We start from the raw sequence: 22,539 nt of genomic DNA on the forward strand, positions 1-22,539 counted from the left end.
GTAAAAGTATGTTCTCGTTATCTTTCATATGGTTTTGAACAATAGGAAAATATTGTTCTAGCAGTCGCTAAGAAGGGAAAAGTAAGAATAGTTGATGTTAAGAGGAATAAAGTACTGAACTTAAGATGTTCTGTTTTACAGGATGTAGTTGCCAGGATAGTGTGGAATGGATTGGAAAAGCAAGAAGGATGCCAATAGCTGTGATTGTCCTCCAATACACTACCTAAACACCTATTTTTTTTTTATCCTGGGGTGGTTAAAATTTTCAACAGTGATTTAAAGGATTGAATAATAGAGAATGCATCTGTTACTTTTGCAGATGGATACCAAACTGAGATTGTGTGCAGGTTCTCTGGAGATCAGAATTCCAGTTCAAAACAAGCAGGTCTTGATTGGGGTGCAGTCATTGGCCTTGGGTAGCTCACTGTTCTTAAATTTTCATGTAGCCTACGTTTTTCTTGCATCAGGGATGCAGCTTCAGTTTCTCTTGTTCTGCTTTCAAATACTGAATCCAATTAAAGATATCATTGAGCTTAAAATACTTGGCCTACAGCCTCATCCTAAATGAAATGCTGAAGTCTGAAGTTATGGCTAAATGCAACATGACAGTCCCGATGCACTTGCAAGCACTGAAATGAAATGGTGTCTTTCCCCCCTCTTGTAGAACAGACCCAGAGCTGTAGTGCGCTAGAGTTGTCTTGATACCATGAATGCTGCTTGAACCACCAGCGAATGTAAGTTTTACATTGTATGAAGTTGTGAACAGTAAAAATGGAGGAGCAATGTTGTGGTTTTTCTGAATGCTATATGCATGGTAAATTCAGAAGGATCAAAAAGCATTTCGAGAACTTATAATTTATGTGTTCATGTATGGCCTGGCTATACTGGTAGAGCTTCCTGAGGCCGTATGATACTCCCTTTAAACTGGTTTTGTTTCTTTGTTCTTCTGATCTCTACTCTTCCTCCTGTAAATAGGTACATGTTTAAGAAACCCTTAATCTTTGTACTTTTGAGACACTATTCTGTGGCCCCTGATTAAGCCACCCCGTGTATTGAGATGTTCAGTGCTTGAATAAAGAGGTTAGCATATAATGGCTGTAATTAGTACAGAAGAGTTCAGCTCCTATTGTTCTAGGCTAATGCTGGATATTCATCTGTTTTCAATAGCTGGAATGAGATGATGTGGTGACTGGGTTATTCTTTGTGCAGTTGCTGGGAACGGTCAGTGCTCTGTGACAGTATTACAGCTTTGCCATGGTCCTGGAAGAATGAGTTAGAGAAGATGGTCTGAGTTAACTAACTTTAGAAAAACAGGAGGGATGAGAATTGAAACTGGGCTGATGACTTCTCAGTTCTATGTCAATCGGTAAAACTAACCTGTCAGTATTGAACATAGCAAAAATGTGTAGGGAAAGTAAGTATGGGATTGTTACACATCTTTAATCAGTTGCTGTTGCCTGCAGTTTGCCCAAACATAACAGTTTCTGGTCCGTATTCTTGACTTGGAAGCAGCTGGACTGTAGGAGTAAAGTCTGAATAGTGAATACGTTTGTAGTGAACTCTGAGCTGTTTTTAAATAGTGATATGATAGAATTATAGAACAATTTGGGTTGGAAGAGACCTTTACGATCGTCTGGTTCCAACCCCTGTGCTATAAGCAGGGATACCACCCACTAGACCAGGTTGCTCAAGGCCCCATCCAGCCTGGATTTGCACATGTCCAGGGAGAGGGTATTCACAACCACTCTGGTCAACCTGTTTCACTGTCTCACCACCTTCACAGTAAATAATTTCTTTCCAATATCTAGGCTGTATCTACTCTCTTCCTGTTTAAAGCTGTTTTCCTTTGTCCTGTCACTACACGCCCTTATAAAAAGTCCCTCCCCAGCTTTCCTATAGGCCCCCTTCTGGTACTGGAAGGCTGCTGTAAGATCCTCCCAGAGCCTTTCTTCTTCAGGTTGAAAAACCCCGACTCTCTCAGCGTGTCCCTGCAAGGGGATGTGCTCCAGCCCTCTAGTCATCTTCATGGCCCTCCTCTGGGCCTGCTCCAACAACTCCATGTCTTTCTTGTGTTGGGGGCCCCAGAACTGGACACAGTAGTCCAGGTGGATATCTCACAGTGGTCCAGTCCATATCTCCATTGACCTGCTGGTCATGCTTCTCTTGATACAACCCAGGAGACTGTTGGTTTTCCAGGCTGTAAGCTCACATTGCCTCATGTTGAGTCTTTCAACCAGCACCCCCAAATCCTTCTCCTTAGAGCTGCTCTCAAGCCATTCTCTGCCCAGCCTGTATTTGTGCTTGGGATTGCCCCTACCCAAATGCAGGACCTTGAACTTGGTGAGGTTGATGTGAACCCACCTCTAGAGCCTGTCCAGGTCCTGGATGGCATCCCTTCCCTCTAGTGTGTCACCTGCACCACTCAGCTTGGTGTCATCAACCAAGGAGGGGAGGTGCAGTGTACAGTGGAAGGACAGAGGTCTCAGTTGCAGGAAAAAAAGGAGTCTTCTAGTTGTGTGGTGACATTCTGTTTGTCTTCATCTGCTCCTTTCTTCCTTTCACTGTAGGATTACACTATGGGCTGGCATACATCTGTTTGCTGCTGTTGCAAGAAATTCTTTTTTTCTTTTTATGCATCCTTTGTATCTTGTCTGGTTTGCTGGTACTGCTTTCTCTTTTTTTTCCCTGTCATGGTGCAGTTTGTATTACTGCACTGAGGCCCTTCCCTGAAGCAAGTGGAAATACGTTATTTGACAAGACCTACTGAAATCTCTGTAGCATTGTACTCCTATCTGAATGAAGGAAAGGTGCTTTCATGGCATGACCCTTGCTTATGGCAGTGGCTCAAAGGTTTCTGATCTTTTTAGGACCATTTTTCAAAGGAATGGATTAAACTTGCTCCTGTATGACTTCTGATTGCATAATGCACTAGGAAGAGCTGTACTTATACTTAAAATTTGACGAGCATCAACTGCCTTTAGGTGGAAAACCTAAGGCAAACCACAAAACCAATATAGTTCTGGTTGTGGTTTTTTGATAAGGCATACATGGAGTGCAGCCTGCTAGTTCATGGAAGGGGAGGACTGGTATTCACTTTGCGGATAAAATTGTTGAAGCCAGTAGAAAATACTATGCTGTTCAGACCAATAGGAAGGCTGGGTGCAGGGTGAGGGTGAGAAGTGTTCAGTATTCCTGGGGAATGTAAAAAGCTGTGCTGGTTTCTGGAAAAGCTGCTAGCAACTTTGGTTGTTTGGGGCAGTTCATTGTGTTGGCCACTACAACTCGGTTGTGTTGTATTTTACCTAGGTAATGCAGGTACATTACTTGTCTTGGGCTGTATGTTCCAAGCACAGATAAACGTGTGGGTTTCACACGTTTTATCAAAAATAGGCTTTTTGATTTCATAGACTCATAGGATGAACAGCTTGGGTTGAAAGGGATCCTAAAGATCATCTAGTTCCAGCCCCAGTGCTGTGGGCAGGGTTGTCACTCACTGGATTAGACTGCTTAGGGTCCCATCCTGCCTGGCCTTGAACACCTCCAGGAATGGGGCATATACAGTTTCTCTGGGCAAACTGTTTCAGTTCCTCATTACTCTGAGTAAGAAAACTTTTTCCTAATATCTTACCTAAATCTTTCCCCTTCTAGTTTAAAACCATTCCTCTCTGCTCTATCCCTATATGCCCATGTTAAGAATTGATCTCTCTCCATCTTATAAGTTCTCCTCAAGTGCTGGAAGGTCACAGTGAGGTCTTCCTGGAGTCTTCTCTTCTCTGAACTGAACAAGCCCAGATCCCTCAGACTTTACAGGGGAGGTGCTCCAGCCCCTTTGATCATCTTCATGACCCTCCTCTGGATTTGCTCCAGCAGTTCTATGTCTGTCTTGTGCCAGGGGGCCCAGGAGGGCAGAGAAGAGGGGGGGGGTCTTTCCCTCTGAATGGAAAATGGCAATGGAAAAATGAAGTCTTCTGGGAGTTGTAGTTCATTCTTCTCTTCTGAGACCAAGAGACTGGAAACACTGACAATCCATGGAACTGCAGCATTCACTCTTTTATTTCCAGGGCACTGCATGATGGTATGATGTGGAGTACCGATATAAAACCATGACAGGGCGGTTATGCACACCTTGGCCTTTCTTTTCTAACCAACATACCTGTAGAATCCCTTATTTTTCACATCCCTTGCGAAGTGTAGTTCCATCTTTTCTCAGCTTTCCTGTTCTACGTGTCTGGACAGCATTCCTGTGCTCTTCCCACAGTGCCAGTTGTATTTCAGTATTAAAACAAATGTGGTCTTAATGTTTTTGGGATATTACATAATTAGATTTGATTTATGTTTGATTTTTGTAATCTAAAATACTCTACAATTCAAATTCTAATATTTTTGCAACTAAAATCCACAATATAAATTAAAAATATGCTGTAGTTGTGCTGGAGTATGACTTCATCGGTAAAAGAAGGCAAGGAAATCTTTCAGTTTGTTACTGACTGACTGTAGTGACTGTTGGCTCTCTTGTTGGCTTAAATTTCCCAGTAAAGTGAACATGGAAGAATTAAGATTGTATCGTGCCTTCTTGTAAATCCATTCTTATTGTTTCACAAATAATCATTTTTTTTTAACAAGAATTAATTGGTAGCTTAAACTACATTTAGTTCTCAGTATTGCAACTCAGATATGGCCTTGGTATGCTGGCCAATGGGTTTTAATACTTTTTGATGTTGGTATTAAATATACCTTTGCTTTTAGTCTTCGTATTTCCTCTCTGTTTCATCTGAGTGTGAATGTTTCCTATGCTGAATAGGTTCAAGTACAGTAGCTAGTAAAATTAGATCTGTGTTGAGAAATGGAGCATGCATCTCAGATAGATAGTTTCTTTTCTTGGTTTTGGTTCAGGTTAACAGAAGTATCTTTACATCTGCAGTTTCTGGAAATTTAAGAACACTGTGAACCTCTGGCCAATAAAAATTTTCCCATTATGTAAAACATTCTTGCAGATCAGCTTGACTCACTCCGTGGTGACAGTGGTGACTTCCTCCATGAAGTAAATACATTTTTGCAATGAATTTTCTAGTCAACTAATAAATCTCAGTGTAGCTTTTTGTGTTGATGTAGTTTGTACAATTTCATTCAACTTTAACATACTATTTCTCCTTTATGCCTTCAAGCTTGAGAGAATTGTTTCTGTATATTAAAAGAAGACACTTGAAACCAACTTTACTTGTTTGTTTCCCAGCAGGAAAGCCTGAGTGCTTAGGCTTTAACTGAATCAAGACCAGCTCTCAGCAGCAGGAGACAATATATTAATCCATTGGAAGTACACGCTGCAGTCTTGAGTATCACTGTGTTTGTGCTGTGAATTTTTTTCATGTAAACAGGTAGGTTGTGATTTCTTTCTTTTTTTTTTTTGCTATGTGCATTGTTTTTGTAATTTTAGAGACCTTGTTTCAGTTGTGTGAGGGTTGTATTCTTTTTTTTTGTTTTGTTTTGTTTTAGGAGGGGGGGTAGTGGTTCAATTCCTGTAATTGTGTGAAACTGTAAAGTACCTTATTCTCCTTTATGTTTTCACATCTCAAAGTTGATGGTATTAATTTTACAAATCACCTTCAGTGCTTGAACTTGCTTTCTGGTGTGATACCACAAATCTCAAGCAAGATTCTCTTGTTTCTGTAAGCCAGCCCTCTTGTAGCACTGCTCTTCTTTTGTGTCTTCCACACAATCTGTGTGGACTATTTAGTAAGTTCTTCTGCACTGTCTGCCTGGTGGAGATACAATGCCTGACAGTTATATGGAGGTTTCTTTGTTAATAAATTTTTGGTGCATTTAATCAATTTTATTCTATGTGCAACCAAGGTAAGCATTATTATCACTATTTCATTGAATGTCAGTGGGAGAATTGATTTCTTGGAAATAACTTAGAAATACATTGAGTGTTAGCCCCTTTCTTAGTCAAGAGGGAGAAATATTTTAGAATGGTAGATGAAATATTTTTGAGGTTCTCCTTTCCTTCCTTGTTGCACATTGCATTTTCTGGAGTTTGGAAAGAAAATACACTTCTACAAAAAGCTGCCTTTGGTTTTAACTGAAAAATAAGTTAGGATAAGGAAAAGTGAAACAGATGCTCCTTTTAACTTGTGACAAGAATACAGAACATTCTTGAGTTCTCTGGGTGAGCAGTAGGGGTCGTGTCCTCAGAGAGCAGCAGCAGATGATACTCTGAGACTATAGAACATGAGATTCTGTGTCCTGTTCCTCAGAGCAGGTGCAGCTTTATAAAGCTGGAAGCTAGAGAAGTTCTTTCAAAACTTTGTGTGGAAAAGGAGTACATCTGAAGGTGGTTTTTGGTTTTTTTTTTGGTTTTTTTTTTTGGTTTTTTTTGTTTTTTTTCTTGCCACAGTTCTTTTAAACATTATGACAGAACGTTCCAAATACCAAAAACTCTGGGAATCCTGAACGATAGATTGGTCAAGCAGAATTGCTACTTTTCTGTAACAATTTCTTCCTTGGCCCTAGTTTGTATTGTAATGGTAGGTGGGTTGTTTTGTTTTGTTTTTTTCTCATAAGAAGTGCTGTGTGCATCCTTGATAGGTTACACACTATCCTTGATAGGATATCCTTGATAGAATGCACAAACAAGGAGACAACTCAACCTCACATGTCTGTCTTGAAGGGATTCTCAGTGTTCTAAAGCAATATGGCTTAAAAAGTGTCATTAAGATGCTGCTTCTAGACTAAACGCAGAAACTGAAAGGTACTTAAAAGATCTTATTTTACCATTTATGTTCTGTTTTTATGGGGTAAGTGATATTCTGGTCCTCCTTTCCCCAGCTTTACTAAGATTTTCTTGTTGTTGTTCCTTAATTCTAGTTATTTTTTTTCACATTTGGCAATTACCAATTTCAGGCTGAAGCTGTATTATTCAAAGTAATACACGTACAGTTACGTGAAGAGATGGAAACTTGAAAGGGTGTCCAGGTGAGGAGAGAGAAAGAAGGCATTACACCTTCTTCTTCAGTGAAGGTGAACAGAAAAGTACAGAAGTGCTCTAAGTCACGTAGAAAGTCTGTACTTGTTAGTTCTTCTCATACTTTAATTTTTTACCCCTATTTGAAAGCCACCAAGCGTTTCACTTTCCATATCTGTTGTTATATATTTTTAATGTGGTACTTGATGTTGAGCGTACAAACCAAGGAAGAGGTTCTAAACTGAAGATGACCTTTGGCATTGAATAAATTCTTAACAATAGCTGCAAGATGAAGTAACTAAAACTGTATGGGACCTGTGCCATGCTAGAGAAGAAAGAAAACAAAACAAAAGAAAACACAAGTTGTAAGGTTGCTATTTCAGTGCCTGGAAACTCAGGAGCCCCTGTGAAGAGTAAGCAAAGGACTTTTATGCATGACTGTGAGAAAGCAATCTTTCTCCTGTCTGTGGGTGAGGGAGTGGGTAGTAGATGTGTTGATGATATCTGTGAAGCTGTACCTGTGTTGCGTATTACCTTTTCTCTAAAAGGTCAGTGAAAGTGTAGTTGAAGCATGCCAGTAAAACAGGCAATGTTTTTTTCACTACTGGAAGCTGGAAGCCAAAAGGATTCATACACATGAAATTTACTTCCAGCGTCCTTCCTGCTTTTCTCCAAGTAACGTGTTCTGAATACTGGCTCTTGCACCTTCTCCTGGAGCTGCAGCAGGAGGTCTGGAAGTGAGGTACAGGTTGCTGAAGGGCTGCTGAAGGTTGCTGTTCAGCAAAATAAAATAAATTTATTGTATGAATGAAAAATAGATTGAGAGAAATGCTGGACTACAAAGGGAAAAACAGTAGAGAAAACCCTAGACATCCCACCAAACTGCAGTTTATTCCCTTAGACCCACATCTGATGTGGCAGGAGATGATCAAAACAAACTATACTGTAACTTTTTGCTTCTTTTCTGGGCTCCATCAGTCCTTCCCTGCCTGCGTTTTGTGTAGCCATTGGAAAGACTGCAGTGCAGTAATTGGCAAGAATTACTAGGAAGGAAAATCAGGCTCTCTTTTACTGAGATCTGTGTTTAGTAGCAGAAGGTAATGAATGGATGCCTTTCAGTTCCTGATTCAGAGAATCAGTGGCTGCTTGCAGAGGAGGGCATGGTTCAGTATTAAGTGTCCCTGGTGCTGGCGTGTCATGGCAGAAAGCCAGTAAGTTTAGTGGTGCAGTGGTTAGTTTGTTCTTTGATATGAAATACTTGCAACTTCTGCCTAATACTTTGTATTTAATCCTTTGTGCTTAGACCCTGGAGAGTGTAAGGTAAGATACTTTTGTTGCCTGACGTTTAAAGGATAAGGGAAGAAATTTGTGAGTGGTGTAGTGTGCAACAATAACTGCATTCTGTTGGAGAGGAGAAGTTTTTATTATCTTCTTAATTGCTTGCAACACATGGAAGTTCATTGCAATAAAGTCTGTGACGAGGATAATCATAATCCATGTCTAAATTCTGGATAGGAGTTTAAAAGAGCTTCGGAATTTGTAATTTGTTGAATTATTATATTGAAATTTAGTGTTGAAATTTGTGTCAGCTACTAGCAATACGGGCTCATTGGGAGTTAATACACTATTTTAGTGGGGAAAGTATTGTACAGATGCAGATCTCCTTTTCATGTGAGTAATAGTTTGTTTCTGTACATCTTAGTGTTGGGCTGTTTTTCCAGTTCCCTTTCTAGAAGCAGACTGAGTTTTCATTGGTCAGCGTGTTGTTTCTTTCTCCTAGAGTCTGCAGCCATTCATTACCCTTGGTTAGTAGGATTGTGGTCTGCACTATTAGAAGTGTAGCCCTGCCTTTTTAGCTCCTGAGGGACAGAGGTGAACTGAAACATGTGATAAAGATCAAAAAGGACCTATTTAATAGCTCTGAAAATCTGTGGCATTTCTAAATAACATCTTGGTCTCATGTTACAAAGTTACTTACTGTAGACATGATTAGGAGAATGAAAGCCTCACACACATTCATTGGCAGATCTGTAATTCTGTGACTGTCTTCATTTCCATAAACAGTTCAATGTAACTGCTGAGGTTCATCCATCTTAGAAGCATTTTGTGCAGGATGACAGCTGGGAGTACCCAGCCAAACTGGGCCCTTGGTGTCATCTGGGAGCATCATTGCACTGACACTACAGGATAGCTGGTCACGTTTGTCAGACTTTTCTAACACTCTTAGGCTCCGTGGTACATGGCTGCAAACTTCATTGGCAAGAGCTGAGAAACTAAACGTATTGCAAAAATGTGGTTTTACTGCGTGCATTGTATATGGTCAAATGAATTTTCTACAACGTGGTCATGAAGTGTTGTCCTTGAAATGTAAATATGAGAACTCTGTGGAGTTGGTTTATTGGTTGCCTGAGTGGTGGTGTGGCACTTGTTGTGTTTGAACTTGACTGTCACCTTTTAGAAATGTACATAGATAGAAATTGATGGAATCTTCCATTAATGATGCTTTCAGAGTCTTCTCTATGCCCGTTAAAACATTAAGTTCAAGAAACTTTCCCCAACGTCTGTTACTTTCTTCTAACCGTGTATTTGAATATTGTCTCAGGGTGAGAGCTTTTTGAAGAAACTCTGCAGAACACTTGGTTACTTCTTCAGAATTGGAGTAATGTTTCCAAATAGACTTTAACAGCCTTAAGAAAGGCATTTTGCTGCCATGTAGAGTTCTTTAGTCTGTGATGGCAACTAATGCATCTGAGCGGAGAAGTTTTGTATGAAGGCAGAAAACACTGACCATAACTTTCACTTTGTGTAGGCCCTGCTATATAATGTTTCATCAAAAAGTACTCTGTGAGTGATAATGGAGAGGCAAACAGCAGTTTGAAAATCCTGTGTTTGTATGTTACCTGTACTATTCTGCAATATATTAAAATTTGCTATTAAAAGATAGTTTGATACTCAGTTTCATTAGACTAAATTTATCAATGCTGAAAAACGTGTATGTGGTTTTTTTGAATGAAGGTGACGTAACTTCAACTTTTCTTTCTCTAGGGTGAAGAAGGTGAAGACAAAACCGATCAAAGTTCTTTTCATCAAGAATTAGGAGAACCCTTACAGACCATTGAGAAAGTGCTTTTTTCTCCTTCCTTCTCAAGCTACAGATCAAATGAGATTCAAATAAAACAAAGGAAATGTAAGCAATCAAAAAGCCTGTTCTGAACTTGGGGGAAGGGAGGGATGTCAGTCTATAAAGAAAAGGTGGATAGAAATTCTATCAAAAATCTGTCACAAAAACTTTGGATATTAAAAGCATTCAAAACTAGCAGATCACTTTTAAATGTGGTAATCTCTTCAGTTGTCTTTCAAGGAGAACTTTATGTGAGTATATAATTTCCTGACCAATGCACAATTTACCTTTGTTTATAAACATGTTCTTACAGAGAACATGTACTAAAGAGCAGATTCTGAGAAAGTAGATAGTATTTATGGAATCATCTGTTTGGAGACTCACTTCTAATGTTCTGATGCTTATGATTCAGTCAGGGTTGTTGCTTAACACTGTCTTCACATCTGTGTCAGATTCTTTCTTGATGCATTTGGTTTTTAATCTAACCTCTTTTGGCTGCTAGGATAAAAACCCTGTTTGCCAGCTTAAGAATTTGATAATATTGGATACGTGGTAGATATTCTCCTAAGAACATTCTTCCTGAGCAGTCTTTTCACTGGATTGACATAGGTGGTTTGGCTTGTTGACTACTTTTCTGCTTATGTGTTGTCTCAAACTTCATTGGAAATCATCTCCTTTTTGCCTTGCTTTTTATTTCAGCATCTGGTCATACACAAATTTCTTCCTCTTGGGCACCAAAAATGCAATAGAACTTCTTGTGAAAGCGAGCATTTATTTTGGTGACTTTAGTGAGTTCCCATGTGCAGCACTTAGTTTCCATTGCATTGGTGATGTTATGAAAGGTTGATGTCAGGAAAATATGTTTTGGTTTCTTTTTTAATCTGTGTTGTAAATTCTTGTGCTTCAAGGTAGAACTTCGATGTGATGGTTGAGGGCTTGAATGAAACTACTGATCAAAACTCACCAGATAGAAGGAGGCTATCTATGTAAAGGATAGTGTATGAGTCCAAAAGGTTTGTATGAATAGAGATTATAGAGATATTTTTTTACATATATCTGGAGATGGAAAAAAAAGTGGCTGATGGCACATCATTAAGCACTTAAAATTTTTATATGGGAAGGGAAAAAAATTGGTAATATCCTTATGCAGCTGAACTTGGATACTGTGAATTTGTCCTAATTACAGCTGTTCCTAGCTTTCTGTCCTCTGTAAACACACTTAGAAAATCCATTAATTCAGTGAGGCACGGTAGCTGTTCGGACTGATAACGAAATGCATCCTTGTTCCAAAATGGGATAAGCTTTGCTTATATTATTTGCTGACAGCTGTGCTGGTGATAGCTGTGATTAGTAAAACTCTTGGTGCAATTGATGCCCAGGAGAAGAAACCACTAGAACTGTAGAAAGGAAAAAGTGTACATTGTATGCTTCTGAATACATAGCTTCGTCATTCTTTTTTTTTTCTTTTCTCCCTGAGTGTCATGAAAAGTACATTTTTACTTTCTTTTAAGATGGTTTATAATGGATCTACAGAATTTTACAGAATCTGAGCTAATGCTAGGAATTTTCTGTGCTTGACCTCAAAGTAATTGCTTCCAAGGTTGATAGAGGAAATGCTAAATAGATGCTTTGGAGCTACTTTTATTATCTTTATTTTATCTCAAATGTTGTACTTTGCCAGTTAAGAAAACTTCCAGCTTTGTCTACTGAAAGCAAATATTCATTGTCTTTAGGCTTGAATGAAATTATGGAGCGCAGAAGTGCTGCAGGCTCTGAGCCTGTCCCTAGTGTGTTCTAGACACTTCTTAACAGATGGAAAAGATCCCAGGAGCTGCATTGGACCTGTCTCCGTAGAAACATGCTTTGGAGTTTTCGTGTATTTTGGGACTTTGAGATACAGGTGTTCTTAACTGGTTTACATTTGAAGCTCACTTGTTATCTTCTAAAAGTAACAATGTAAGAGCTGCTAGGTAAAGGAAAGCCACTGAAGGAAAGGGTACTTACTTTGTAATGATACAGAGGTAGTTCTGCTTAGGTATAGAGATGCAGTTGACTTGACCTCACTAGCTTTTTGTCTATGATGATATACCTAGTGTTTTCAGATCCTGTGATTGATTTGTCTGGATCATGAAGTGTTGGGCTACAAGACCATTTTAATTGTACTGTCTTGGAGAAGGAGGGACTTTTTACTTTACTTTTAAAATTTTCAGTGAAGACTTTGGTGACTCTTAAATCACAGTTGAAGGAGATTCTAAAAATAATGCTTTCTATTGATGTAGGATACTCCAGGTCAAGAAGGCTATAAGTAATATTGTTCTTATTTTGTCATTGAAGAGGAAAAGAGAAAGTGGTAAGGTCTTAAAATCATGGATCAGTGTAAAAAAAATTCCAAACTACTGCTGTAATATTTGAAATGTCATTGCCTAGATACAAGTTATTTGAAAAAAGTAGAGAATCACAGCTGTTTGTCCTCTAAATAGTCATTACTGATGCAACATACTTTAATTTTAGGACTTAAACTGCTTCCTCTAACAGTGCAATACTTCAAAACTGGTATTTGCTCCAGTTGGGAGCTGCTTTTTGCATTTCTAGGATCTGCCTGCATGTATCTTTATAATGCAAGCAGGTAGTCTTTGTTGGCTTGAATTCTTCAGGGAATCTTTGAGTATTTTCATTTAGTCTCATTTGTTTCAATACCTAGAGGCTGTCAGGTTTGGAATATAAAAATGAGAACACATAGCTAAATATTTGGTTGCCATTAATACATCAAGCAATTACTCTGTTTAGTATTTATTTGGTAGAGATTAATGTGATCTCATTAATATTAACCCAAGGAACCCTGTGGTTTTAAGTGTGCAAAAAGAATTTTCAACTAAAAATGGTAACATTACATTTCCAGCTTGAATACAAAAGTCTTTCTAAAGCCTTGTGGATGATGTACAAGGTGTGAGTTTTTAACAGGTCTCTTAAGAAGTAGCCATAGTTTACAGTTGTTCCAGGAGTACATTTGAAAGTGTGTCACAGACAAAATCGCCATCAATTTTTGATAATTAACAAAATCCTGTGCCAGAGACAAATGTTCAAAGGGACCTGTTGTTTGTGGGTTTTTGGTGTTTTGGTTTTTTTTTGGTCCTTGGTTTATTACCCTGTCTAAACTGATTGTGTAGAGATGGCTTATTCTCTGTATATCAACATTTACTGATCTGAAACCTCTAGAATGATCTGCAGGCAGCAAATATAAAAGTGGAAATCCAAATACTGTTGCACACCAGAAGAAATGTGTATCTTTTCTCCTACAGACTTGGCCTTTAGTAGCACATTCTTGAAGCCTTTATCCCGAGAGAAAGCAACAAGTTGGTTCCTTTCCTGCATTGACAGGAAAATGTGTTTTCTAAATCTAAATCCTCTTTTGCAAATAAACTCAGCTCCTTCCATGAACACTTTTGTGAAATTAGAAAGTGCTTTAGAAAGCAATGAAATTAAAACAGTTTTGCAGGAAAGAAGGGGACAGACTCTTTAGCAGGGTCTGTGATGACAGAACAAGGGAAAATGGTTTCAAGCTCAAAGAGGGTAGGTTTAGGTTAGATAGAAGGAAAAAATCCTTCACAATGAGGATGGTGAGGCACTGGAACAGCTTGCCTGGCGGTGTGGTTGATGCCCCATCCCTGGAGACTTTCAAGATGAGGCTGGATCAGGCCCTGGGCAACCTGATCTAGCTGTGGTGTCCCTGCTCATTGCAGGGGAGTTGGACTAGATGGCCTTCAATGTTCCCTTGCAACTCTAAGGATCTTTTGATTCTATGACTTGAGATTCTGACATGCCTGACATGACTTTTTTTGGTTTTGTTCCTGAAAACTTGAGTTATATATTTTCACTAGAGATCTAGAAACCGGAATAACTAGAAATACTAGTACAAATGTTCTTTTCAGATTTCATTTAGAAATGTTTTTCTGATGGATTTTTCCCTAGTAGAGTAACAACAAAAACCCTCTTAGTTTCCCAGAATTCAGGATGGGAAGCCATAAAGAGTGCAATGCAAACACTGAAAACACTGAAGATAAACCTTTGGTCAATTCACTGAACACGTGGTCGATGTCCTTGTTTTTCACCATGTTCTGATGAATAATAAAATAAAAACAAATGAAGAGGGAGTTTCCCTTACTGCCTTTACTCCTCTTGCTTCCTGAATAAGAAGGAATGATTTTAGACAAAGTTGGAGATGTCATCTAGAATGGAATAAAAATATGCCCTGTGATCTGTTAATGAATGAATGTGTTACAGGCAATTTACTGTTAAGTATTCTGATGATGTAATTTGTTTTTAGGTTTTGGAATTTGATTAATATTTAAGGCTTTTCCACTGGGAAAAGGTAAATTTCTTACCTGAATTTGTAGAATTGTAGTCATTTGGACTGGGAAATGTGGGTTCATAGAAAGCAGGGTATGTATAATAATATATAATGATAGTAAATAATCTATATTTAGCTTTGTATGCAGGCTTAGAAAACTTAATCTGGTAAGACTAGAAAGCATTTATTGTTTGAGTTCTGTCATCTCAGTACTCTTGAATGGCTGTTTCTAGTTCCACAGTTTTGAATTTCAACATTGAATTCAAAAAGCACGGAGCCATACTGGAAGCTACGTTTATTTCATTTGCCAGCTTCTTCTGTTCTCTTCTGTGTTCAGAATTTCCTGGGAGTGTTACTTTGTTAAACATCAGCTGCGTTTTAAAATTAGATTCGTATCTTTGAGATCCTTGAGAAAAGCAATTTTCATGTCTTTTATTGCTTTCTTCAATTTATTATTTAATTTTCTGTTTACTGGTCTCTGACACATTTGTTTCTGGATCCTTTCTTACTACAACTGCCAGAGATGAAGTAAGGAGGGATTTTAAGATGGGTATTTTGAGATGAATTCATTAAAGAGTCCGCACAGATGCATTTTGCCAGAGGCCGGCAATGCAGGAGGTTATTCCTCATGTGCTTGTCAGTCAGCAGAGTAGATTATGATTAGAAGAGTATTCATTAGGGTTGAAAATGAGCTTCTGTTTCACTTACAGAATGGGACAGATTAGCATCCGTTGTTGTTGTTTTTGAAGGCTAACTTTAAAAGACAGCAAGAGTTTTTGATTCCTAGTTGGTGATTTGAAAAATGACAAGATTTTGGTGTGTTTTGAATTGATGTAGTTTAACACCAAGTTGTTTCTGGTCTTTTTTCTTTTAACCTTGAGGGCACACCTCAGGAGGAAAAGTGACTTTTTTTTAGATCACTTGAGGGTTGGGTATCTTTTTCTAGGACTGTATGCCATGACCAAAGTAATTTGGAAGTGCCTTCTACAGTGATCCTTATTGATCCCTGTTAGAAATTGTCACGAGTAGCTCAAGCCTACTGTTTTTCCATCACTGTAGGCGTGACGAGGAAACATAGTCAGTTACTTTTCATTTAGGTATGTGTGTTTTGGCATTGCTACTTGTAACACACGGAGCTATGACTTATATGCTGTGTAACAAAGGGGAAGGAAATGTTAGACTTGCTGTAAAATGAGAAGTGGGGGAAATCTGAATTGATGACAATAGATTTCCATAATAACAGGATACTCAGGATGCAAATATAAACTGGTTTTGCTAGTATTCTCTTCAAAGTGTGTATAAAACAGTTCTGTAAAATGAAATTACCTTTAACTTGAGATAGACATTAATATTCTGGGAACACCTTAACTATCACTAAGGAAAAGGATTCATTTTAGAGTGACTGATTTTTTAATTTTTATTTTTTTCCCTTGTGAGCAGAGTCAGTAGTTGCAAAACTGTAGGTTGTTGATCCACTTCTTTGACATAGGACTGGCACATATATTTCAGCCACGGGTTTCCCTTAAACAGCACAGGAAAAGATTGAAGTACACTTTGTATGGCAGTTGTTTGCTCATCTTTGAACCTTCTTGTTCTTTTAATGCCTCTACTAAAAACATCAGATAGTAACATGGGTCCTATTTAGGGGTTAATTTCATAATGAATGCAGTAATCTGGTATGAACTCTTATCTGTCCTACACATGGCAAGCTTGGACAGCATGTCTCTTTATCTGTTGTCCTGTCGCAAGGGCTTTCAAAGCTTAAGAGATCTTTGTTTTCTAAAAGAGGCTTTTGATTTCTTGTATTTCAGTTCACTTTATACCATGTTTTGGTATCCTACTGAGGTTACAAAGTAATTATTAAGAGCTGTAGGTAGCAAGTGCAAGTGGAAATAAATAAAAGCACTGTTTTCAGTGTTGCCTTAGGCTGAATCTTGGTCATTTTGTTGTAACTTATGTCACTGTCCAAAAGAAATGGTGTAACTTACAAAAAATTTAATAGTTGAACATAGTGGTGCTTCAAATCAGCTTTCCTAAATTATACTGAGTTGCTTTTCTGTTTTGTTGTTTGTTTTTTTTTAATGTATTTATCCTTAACTTTTATTTTATTTTAGTTATTCTTTCTCTCTTCTCACCTCCCCTGCTTCCCTTTCCCCCCAATAGTGCAATATATATTAGACTGTTAATTATTCTCAATATGTTATGGAGTAGTTACTAAAATTGTCAGTCCCTGAGCTCTTGAATACTCAAAAAAAAAATAATAATTAATACTATCTTATTACAAATATTCTCATCTCTTAATAGTGATGTAATTGTTACTTAGGGTAACAAGTATGTTAGAACTGTTTCAATGAAAGCATAGCCTAGCAGGCTTGCTAAATAGAGTTAACTGAATATGGGTGATGTTCTTTTTGATACTGTAATTCACTTGACATGAATTGTTGAAAGATATGGAGCCAAAGAAAGTGAAAAAAAGTTAAAAGAATAAAATAATCTGAAACATGGTTACAACTCATTTTCTGCTATTTGGTCATCTTGCAAACTGGGGAAAGGGAGCGTGTTGTGATGTGTGTGACATACATGGTTGTTTTTTGCAATATTTCAAGTTACCAGTATTTTATACTTCTTATGTCCTAGTTCAGATGGGAAAAGAAGTAATAGCCTGCACCATTCAAGCCCCCCTAAAGGTGTTCCTATTTGTTCAATAGTTTTTAGCAAATTAAGCCCTTAAGCATTATGGTAAAATTTGCCCTTGTTGCTTGAGGAAATAGCAGTTCATATATCAGAACAGGCCTTTTTTTCTGTACAATATCACATTATAATTGCTATAAAAAGAACTCCTCACAGTGGGAGCTTTGAGCACTGGAGCAGGTTGCTTGGAGAGGTTGTGGTATCATCATCCTTAGAGGTTTTGAAAGGTCAACTGGACATTGGGCATCCTGATCTAGCTTTGAAGTTAGCCTTGCTCTGAACAGGAGGTTGGGCTAGATAACCCCCAGAGGTATCTTTCAACCTGAATGGTTCCAGAATGCTGCACCTCAGACTGTAAAAAGCTGGTAAATGACAGAAGCTTCTCATGCAGAGAAAACTCAGTCTTTTTCTCTCTGTATTCAGATGTTTCTACATTACCTTCTTATATCCAAGTAGTGATCTTTTCCTTTTGATCTTCATCTTTTCTGTTTCCTGTATTATCTCAAGGTTGTCTTGAAACTTGATTTGCATTAGTTTGTGTCAGGTAGGAGGATACTTAAACAAGTTTAAGGGGAAGTTTAAAATAGATAAAATACCCATTTAAAAGCTAAGTTGAAGAGCTGTCTAAAAGGTGGTGAAGGAGAGGTATATGTTCTTTTCACTAACGGTGTGCCAGGAATTTATTGGCCTAGACAAGAGGAGCAGGTGCTTTTGATGTAGTTGTGAAGTGGTGGCCCAGCTAATAGACCACACAGAGGCAGTGGTGATTGTGGTTCCACTTCCCAACTCACTGGGACACTACATGAAGTTTCTCTTTCTGTTCCCCACATAGGTTTCATGAAAATGGGTATCTTTCCAGTATGATCTTTAGCTCGCTCTCTAACTTAAGGTTTCTTTTTTTGGAACTCACTTTAGATATTGTTTATGTACTACAGTTGTGTTTGGGAAGCTTCTTTTGTCAGTGTAAATTGGAATTTGATGGAAAAGTTTTTCTGTCCTAAGTAAAAAAACAAATTAGACTTTATCTTTTGTTATCTCCTTCAGTGTTAGTGGAACATAATGCTTCCTTGAAATGACTGCTTGACCTTTCTAATTTTATAACTTTGGTAAAAGCTTATTTGCTTTATGTTGTTAGTATATTGAAACTGCCTGTTTGTGATCAGTTTTTGGGGGATGTTGTAGGTTAACTAAGAGTTGCACCTTGTTTCTGCTTGTTTTTGTTGTTGTTTTTCCCCCTCAGACGTGTACTTATTTTAAAGTTTTATAAATGCTTTACTGTAACTCTGTGTTCTTTCTCAGTAATAAAGAACTGGAGCTTAAGGAATTAGGTAGTGGTGAATCAGGAGTTAAGATTTAGCTTGCTGAACAAGGATTGACTTGATGGCAGCTTGCCATGCCTGTAGGAGTCAGAAGCTTCCACCAGAACTAGCATATCTTGAGTGTTCTAGCCAGGCTCATCTCACTTCTTTCTGGAAGTGGTTGTCTTCCCTATTGTATGCACATAGTATCTTACTGAGGCATGGCTTCAAAATTGTTTCTTGTTGGCAGTTTAAAGCATGACTATGGGGTTATAATCCAATTCCTGCTGTTAAAAGTGCCTGAAAAGGAAAAACTGATATCACAGATGACACCCTGTAGAGGTACGTAAACCATTAGAGAAAGCTGTTTGCGAAAGGATGGCAGCTGAAGTGTTTATACTTTCTACACTTACATTCATTGCTGATCTCATATACACATGTAATAGCATGTAACTCATGCATGAGTATGTAGCTGTGCTTGCAGTAGTTTGACTTGTGTGTGCAGTTTGTGATAAACATCAGATCTCCCCACCTCCTTGTTAAATGCAGCTCTTAGGTTGTAATAAAGAGGATTAGATGCGCTGTGGTATTCTATAGTTGCAGTTCATGAATTGCATCTTGTTTATGCAGCATAAGAAAGTGCTGACTGATGGGAATACTGTAGAAGAGAATTCTTCACCAGGCTGGCTACTGCACTTTTATGACTGATATACTTTTCCATGAAACAAAAATATAAAAGCTGAAGTACACAAATCTCACGGTTATGCATATTGCATAGTAAATTTTATCAGTGGGCTTTCTGGTTGTTTTCTGTGACAAGATATCCAATATATCAATTCCAAATGGGGAGTCATGTGGAGCACTGTACGGCTTATTTTGGTAAGAAATCTCTTTTCAGCTGACAGTTCAGCCCCTGATCAGTTTCATATCTCTGTGAAACTCTCACCTGCTGCTCATTTGACATTCAGTATTCTTTCTCAGTTAAATCTTACCTCTTCTCCTTTTCACTCCTGCCTGCCTCCTTGTGACCAGTTACTCAGTTTCCACGAAGAAATGATGCTACTGAAGGACTTTAAATTGCAAATCGTAATTAGTTTCTTTTTGAAAGAAACTTGAGGAAATAAACATTCAACAGTTGTGTTGTGTAGGTTGTCTTTAAGTTCAGGCGCTTTGTACTGTCGTGATTTGCCAGTTTGCCCTTCAGCATCTCTTTCAGTGCCTCTTATTTGAAGTTGTTCTCCGAGTCAAATTCAGACCATGTCTTGTTTTGTTCTTGTATTCTAAGGAAAATCATATTCCCTGTATTTGTTATTCTCACCATTAAGTGTGCTTGGAGTTGTCTGCTGACTTCAAGAGTTGACAGAATGAGTAGTAGAAGTCTCAAATATGACAGAAGAATAGGCAATTGAAAAGGGAAAAAGAGATACTAGGATCTGCAAACCACAAATCAACACAGAACTGGAATCCTATGGAGATTTTTGAACTGGAAGCTCCAAATTGAGTGTTTCTCATAGTTGTACACAAGAAGCAAATCTATAGGTAGCTAAATTTCACATTTTTCTGTTAGTGCTTCAGAGTTCCTCAACTCGTGTCTGAGGTCACCTCTGTTCAGCCATGAATGTTCAGCAATGCCAGTCATGTCTTGTGCAATCTCTATTGCTCAACTACTTTCATTAGCTGCTTTCCTTTCTCACTCATGACAGTTCCCTTAACCTTCTTGTCTCCTAGACTCTTGTCAGCATCACATCTCATCTTTTGTGCTCTGGTTACAACCTCTGAAATTACCTTTTCAGTATTGTCATAGTCTGTTTTTATGCTTGCTGCTGAAATTCTAGTTCAGGCTTTGCTTGCTTCCCTGGTAACTTAATCTGAATTTCCTCATTAAAGAGAATTGCAAATTGCTTACAGTTCAGCACTGATTTCCCTCTCCTTCAGATTGTGGAGTCTAATGCCTTGGCAGAACAGTCTTTGAAGACTAGATAAAGAGCAGGCAGACATTAATTCAAATTATGAACCAGACTTTATATTAACCTTTCAGTGGACATAGAAACTCATTTTTTAATTGTTGTTATTGTTGGCTTTTTCTGGTTTTGAGTAAGACCAAATCGTTCAGTCTGTACACTGAGTTCTGAGGATGGTTTTCCTCAGGCTTACTCTCTAGTTTATTGAGATGCAGTGAGGCTTTCCCCTGGGATGGGAAGGTGCTGAAGTGGATTCTTCACTAAACATCTCTACACTTGCTCCAGTGGTGTTGGCACAGACATGAAGAAGCACCAGTGGCAAATTGTAATGATTTAAGAAAAAACAGTTGGCATCAGAAACAAAAGAAGAAAATTTGTGTGTGTGTGTTAGTCTCTGGAGAATTTCAAACCAGATATATAGATGAAAAATTAAATACAAGAAAATACATTTAATTACAAGGCCTCAAGATCTGCCGGGGAAGATTTAGATTGTAAGTTGTGAATAATTTCTTCATGAAAAGAGTTGTTGGGCATCGGAACAGGCTGCCTGCTGGGGTGGTGGAGTCCCCATCTATGAGGTATCTTAGGGATATATTTAGTGTTTGACTCATGGTGTTAGCTTCATAGAATGGCTTAGGTTGGATTGAACCTTAGAAATAATCCACTTCCAACCCCCATACCTTGGGCAGGTTTGCCACTTACTAGATCAGGCTGCCTAGAAACCCCTTCAACCTGGAATTTGAACGCCTTAAGGGATGGAGGTGGTGATTAGGTAACAGCTGGACGTGATGATCTTAACAGTCTTTTTCAATCTAAATTATTCTATGATTCTATAAGTCACAAGTCATTCAAAGCAGGTTTTTGAATTTAACTTGGGGTGTTCTTCTGTTCCTCTGCTAATTCATTGTATGCTGGTCTAGAGGTGTCATAGTCCAGGAAAATGGTTACTGCAATTCATCCTTTGGTTACATTAATGATTTTCTTAGCTGCATGTCAGTTGTACTTAGTCCTAGTTAATTAACCAAGTGGCCAAGTTATGTACACACATCTCCTCTGTTGATTAGACTTGTCTCCTGTTTTCTACATGTGGGAATTACAATGAAAGGTTGGAAAGGTGTTTAATGAATGAAAACTTGATGTTTTGCTCTAAAACATTGTGCCTTATGCATGAGATAAGGAAAAACTGTCAGTAAGGCTGTGTGGACTCCAAATATCTTGTGTAGAATAGTAGTGGTTATGTGCTTTTTACAGTAGCATGTGAGTAGCATTGTGCATGGTACTACACCAGCACACCTGCTCCTCCATACCCCTTGCTGCTACCTCTAATGAAAGGTACAACTTCAGTATTACTGACATTTTTTCAGTGGAAGGATACAAACTCTGCTCTTTCTTGTTTCTAAAGTGATGGCAAAATTTAACTAAGACTGCTTTAAGGAATAGGTTTTAATACTTGACATTCGAGAGCCTTTAAAAACGTTAAGTATTTTACAAATTTGCTAATCTTAATATATTTACACATATATGCTCACTTCATATGCATTGTGTCCACATGATGACTTTCTTTAGTGATTTCTGGTTTTTTTTTGTAGTCTTTCAGATGCTAAGTTTGTTTTATTTTGTTTAAATGGAAAAATAGATCTTTGTTTCTCAGAGCTTGTCTTATTTTGTTTCTGCTCCACAGAAATTATCTTAGAGCATGGACACCAGTAAGAAGACAGAACCCCCTTTATCTGTAGAAATGGTACAACAAAGGGCCAATCCTGATCGCAGTCCTTCAGCATCAATTTATGTTCCAGAGCAAGGTGGCTACAAAGAGAAATTTGTAAATGCTGTGGAGGATAAGTATAAATGTGAAAAATGTCACTTCATCTTATGCAATCCTAAACAGACTGAATGTGGACACAGATTCTGTGAGACTTGCATGAATGCCCTGCTGAGGTATGTTTCCCATTGTAATGAAACATGTTTAAAAGGCTGGAAGCAGCTTTTAGCTTGCTGGTTGTTTTTTTATCTGTTACCTATGTGCTGATGCAGTCATTTGTCTTCTATTCTGGGTAAAGTTGAGATAACAGATTTTGTAAATATTGTCCAAATTGTTATTAAACTCTTTTAATCCCATGTGGTGGTGCATGAAGTAAAACCTTAAGTCTGGAATGTGA

The 22,539-nt window shown here is 38.2% G+C and overlaps 1 protein-coding gene across 9 annotated transcripts in view; it reads left to right on the forward strand.

Moving 5' to 3' along the window:
* TRAF3 (TNF receptor associated factor 3) overlaps positions 1 to 22,539 on the forward strand; it is a 64,597-nt gene that overhangs the window by 10,013 nt on the left and 32,045 nt on the right. For 6 of the 9 annotated variants that reach the window (XM_015865640.2, XM_015865638.2, XM_015865646.2 and 3 more), the window contains 3 exons: positions 5,234 to 5,375; positions 10,007 to 10,148; positions 22,062 to 22,318. In XM_015865640.2, the coding sequence (XP_015721126.1) occupies positions 22,077 to 22,318 (242 nt within the window). In that variant the 5' untranslated portion in view covers positions 5,234 to 5,375; positions 10,007 to 10,148; positions 22,062 to 22,076. Of the gene's footprint in view, positions 1 to 25; positions 735 to 5,233; positions 5,376 to 10,006; positions 10,149 to 10,990; positions 11,096 to 22,061; positions 22,319 to 22,539 lie in introns of those variants that run through there. The other 3 variants (XM_015865639.2, XM_015865644.2, XM_015865641.2) reach the window with 3 other exon arrangements.

Source organism: Coturnix japonica, chromosome 5, assembly GCF_001577835.2.
Source record: "Coturnix japonica isolate 7356 chromosome 5, Coturnix japonica 2.1, whole genome shotgun sequence".
Classification (NCBI taxonomy): domain Eukaryota; kingdom Metazoa; phylum Chordata; class Aves; order Galliformes; family Phasianidae; genus Coturnix; species Coturnix japonica.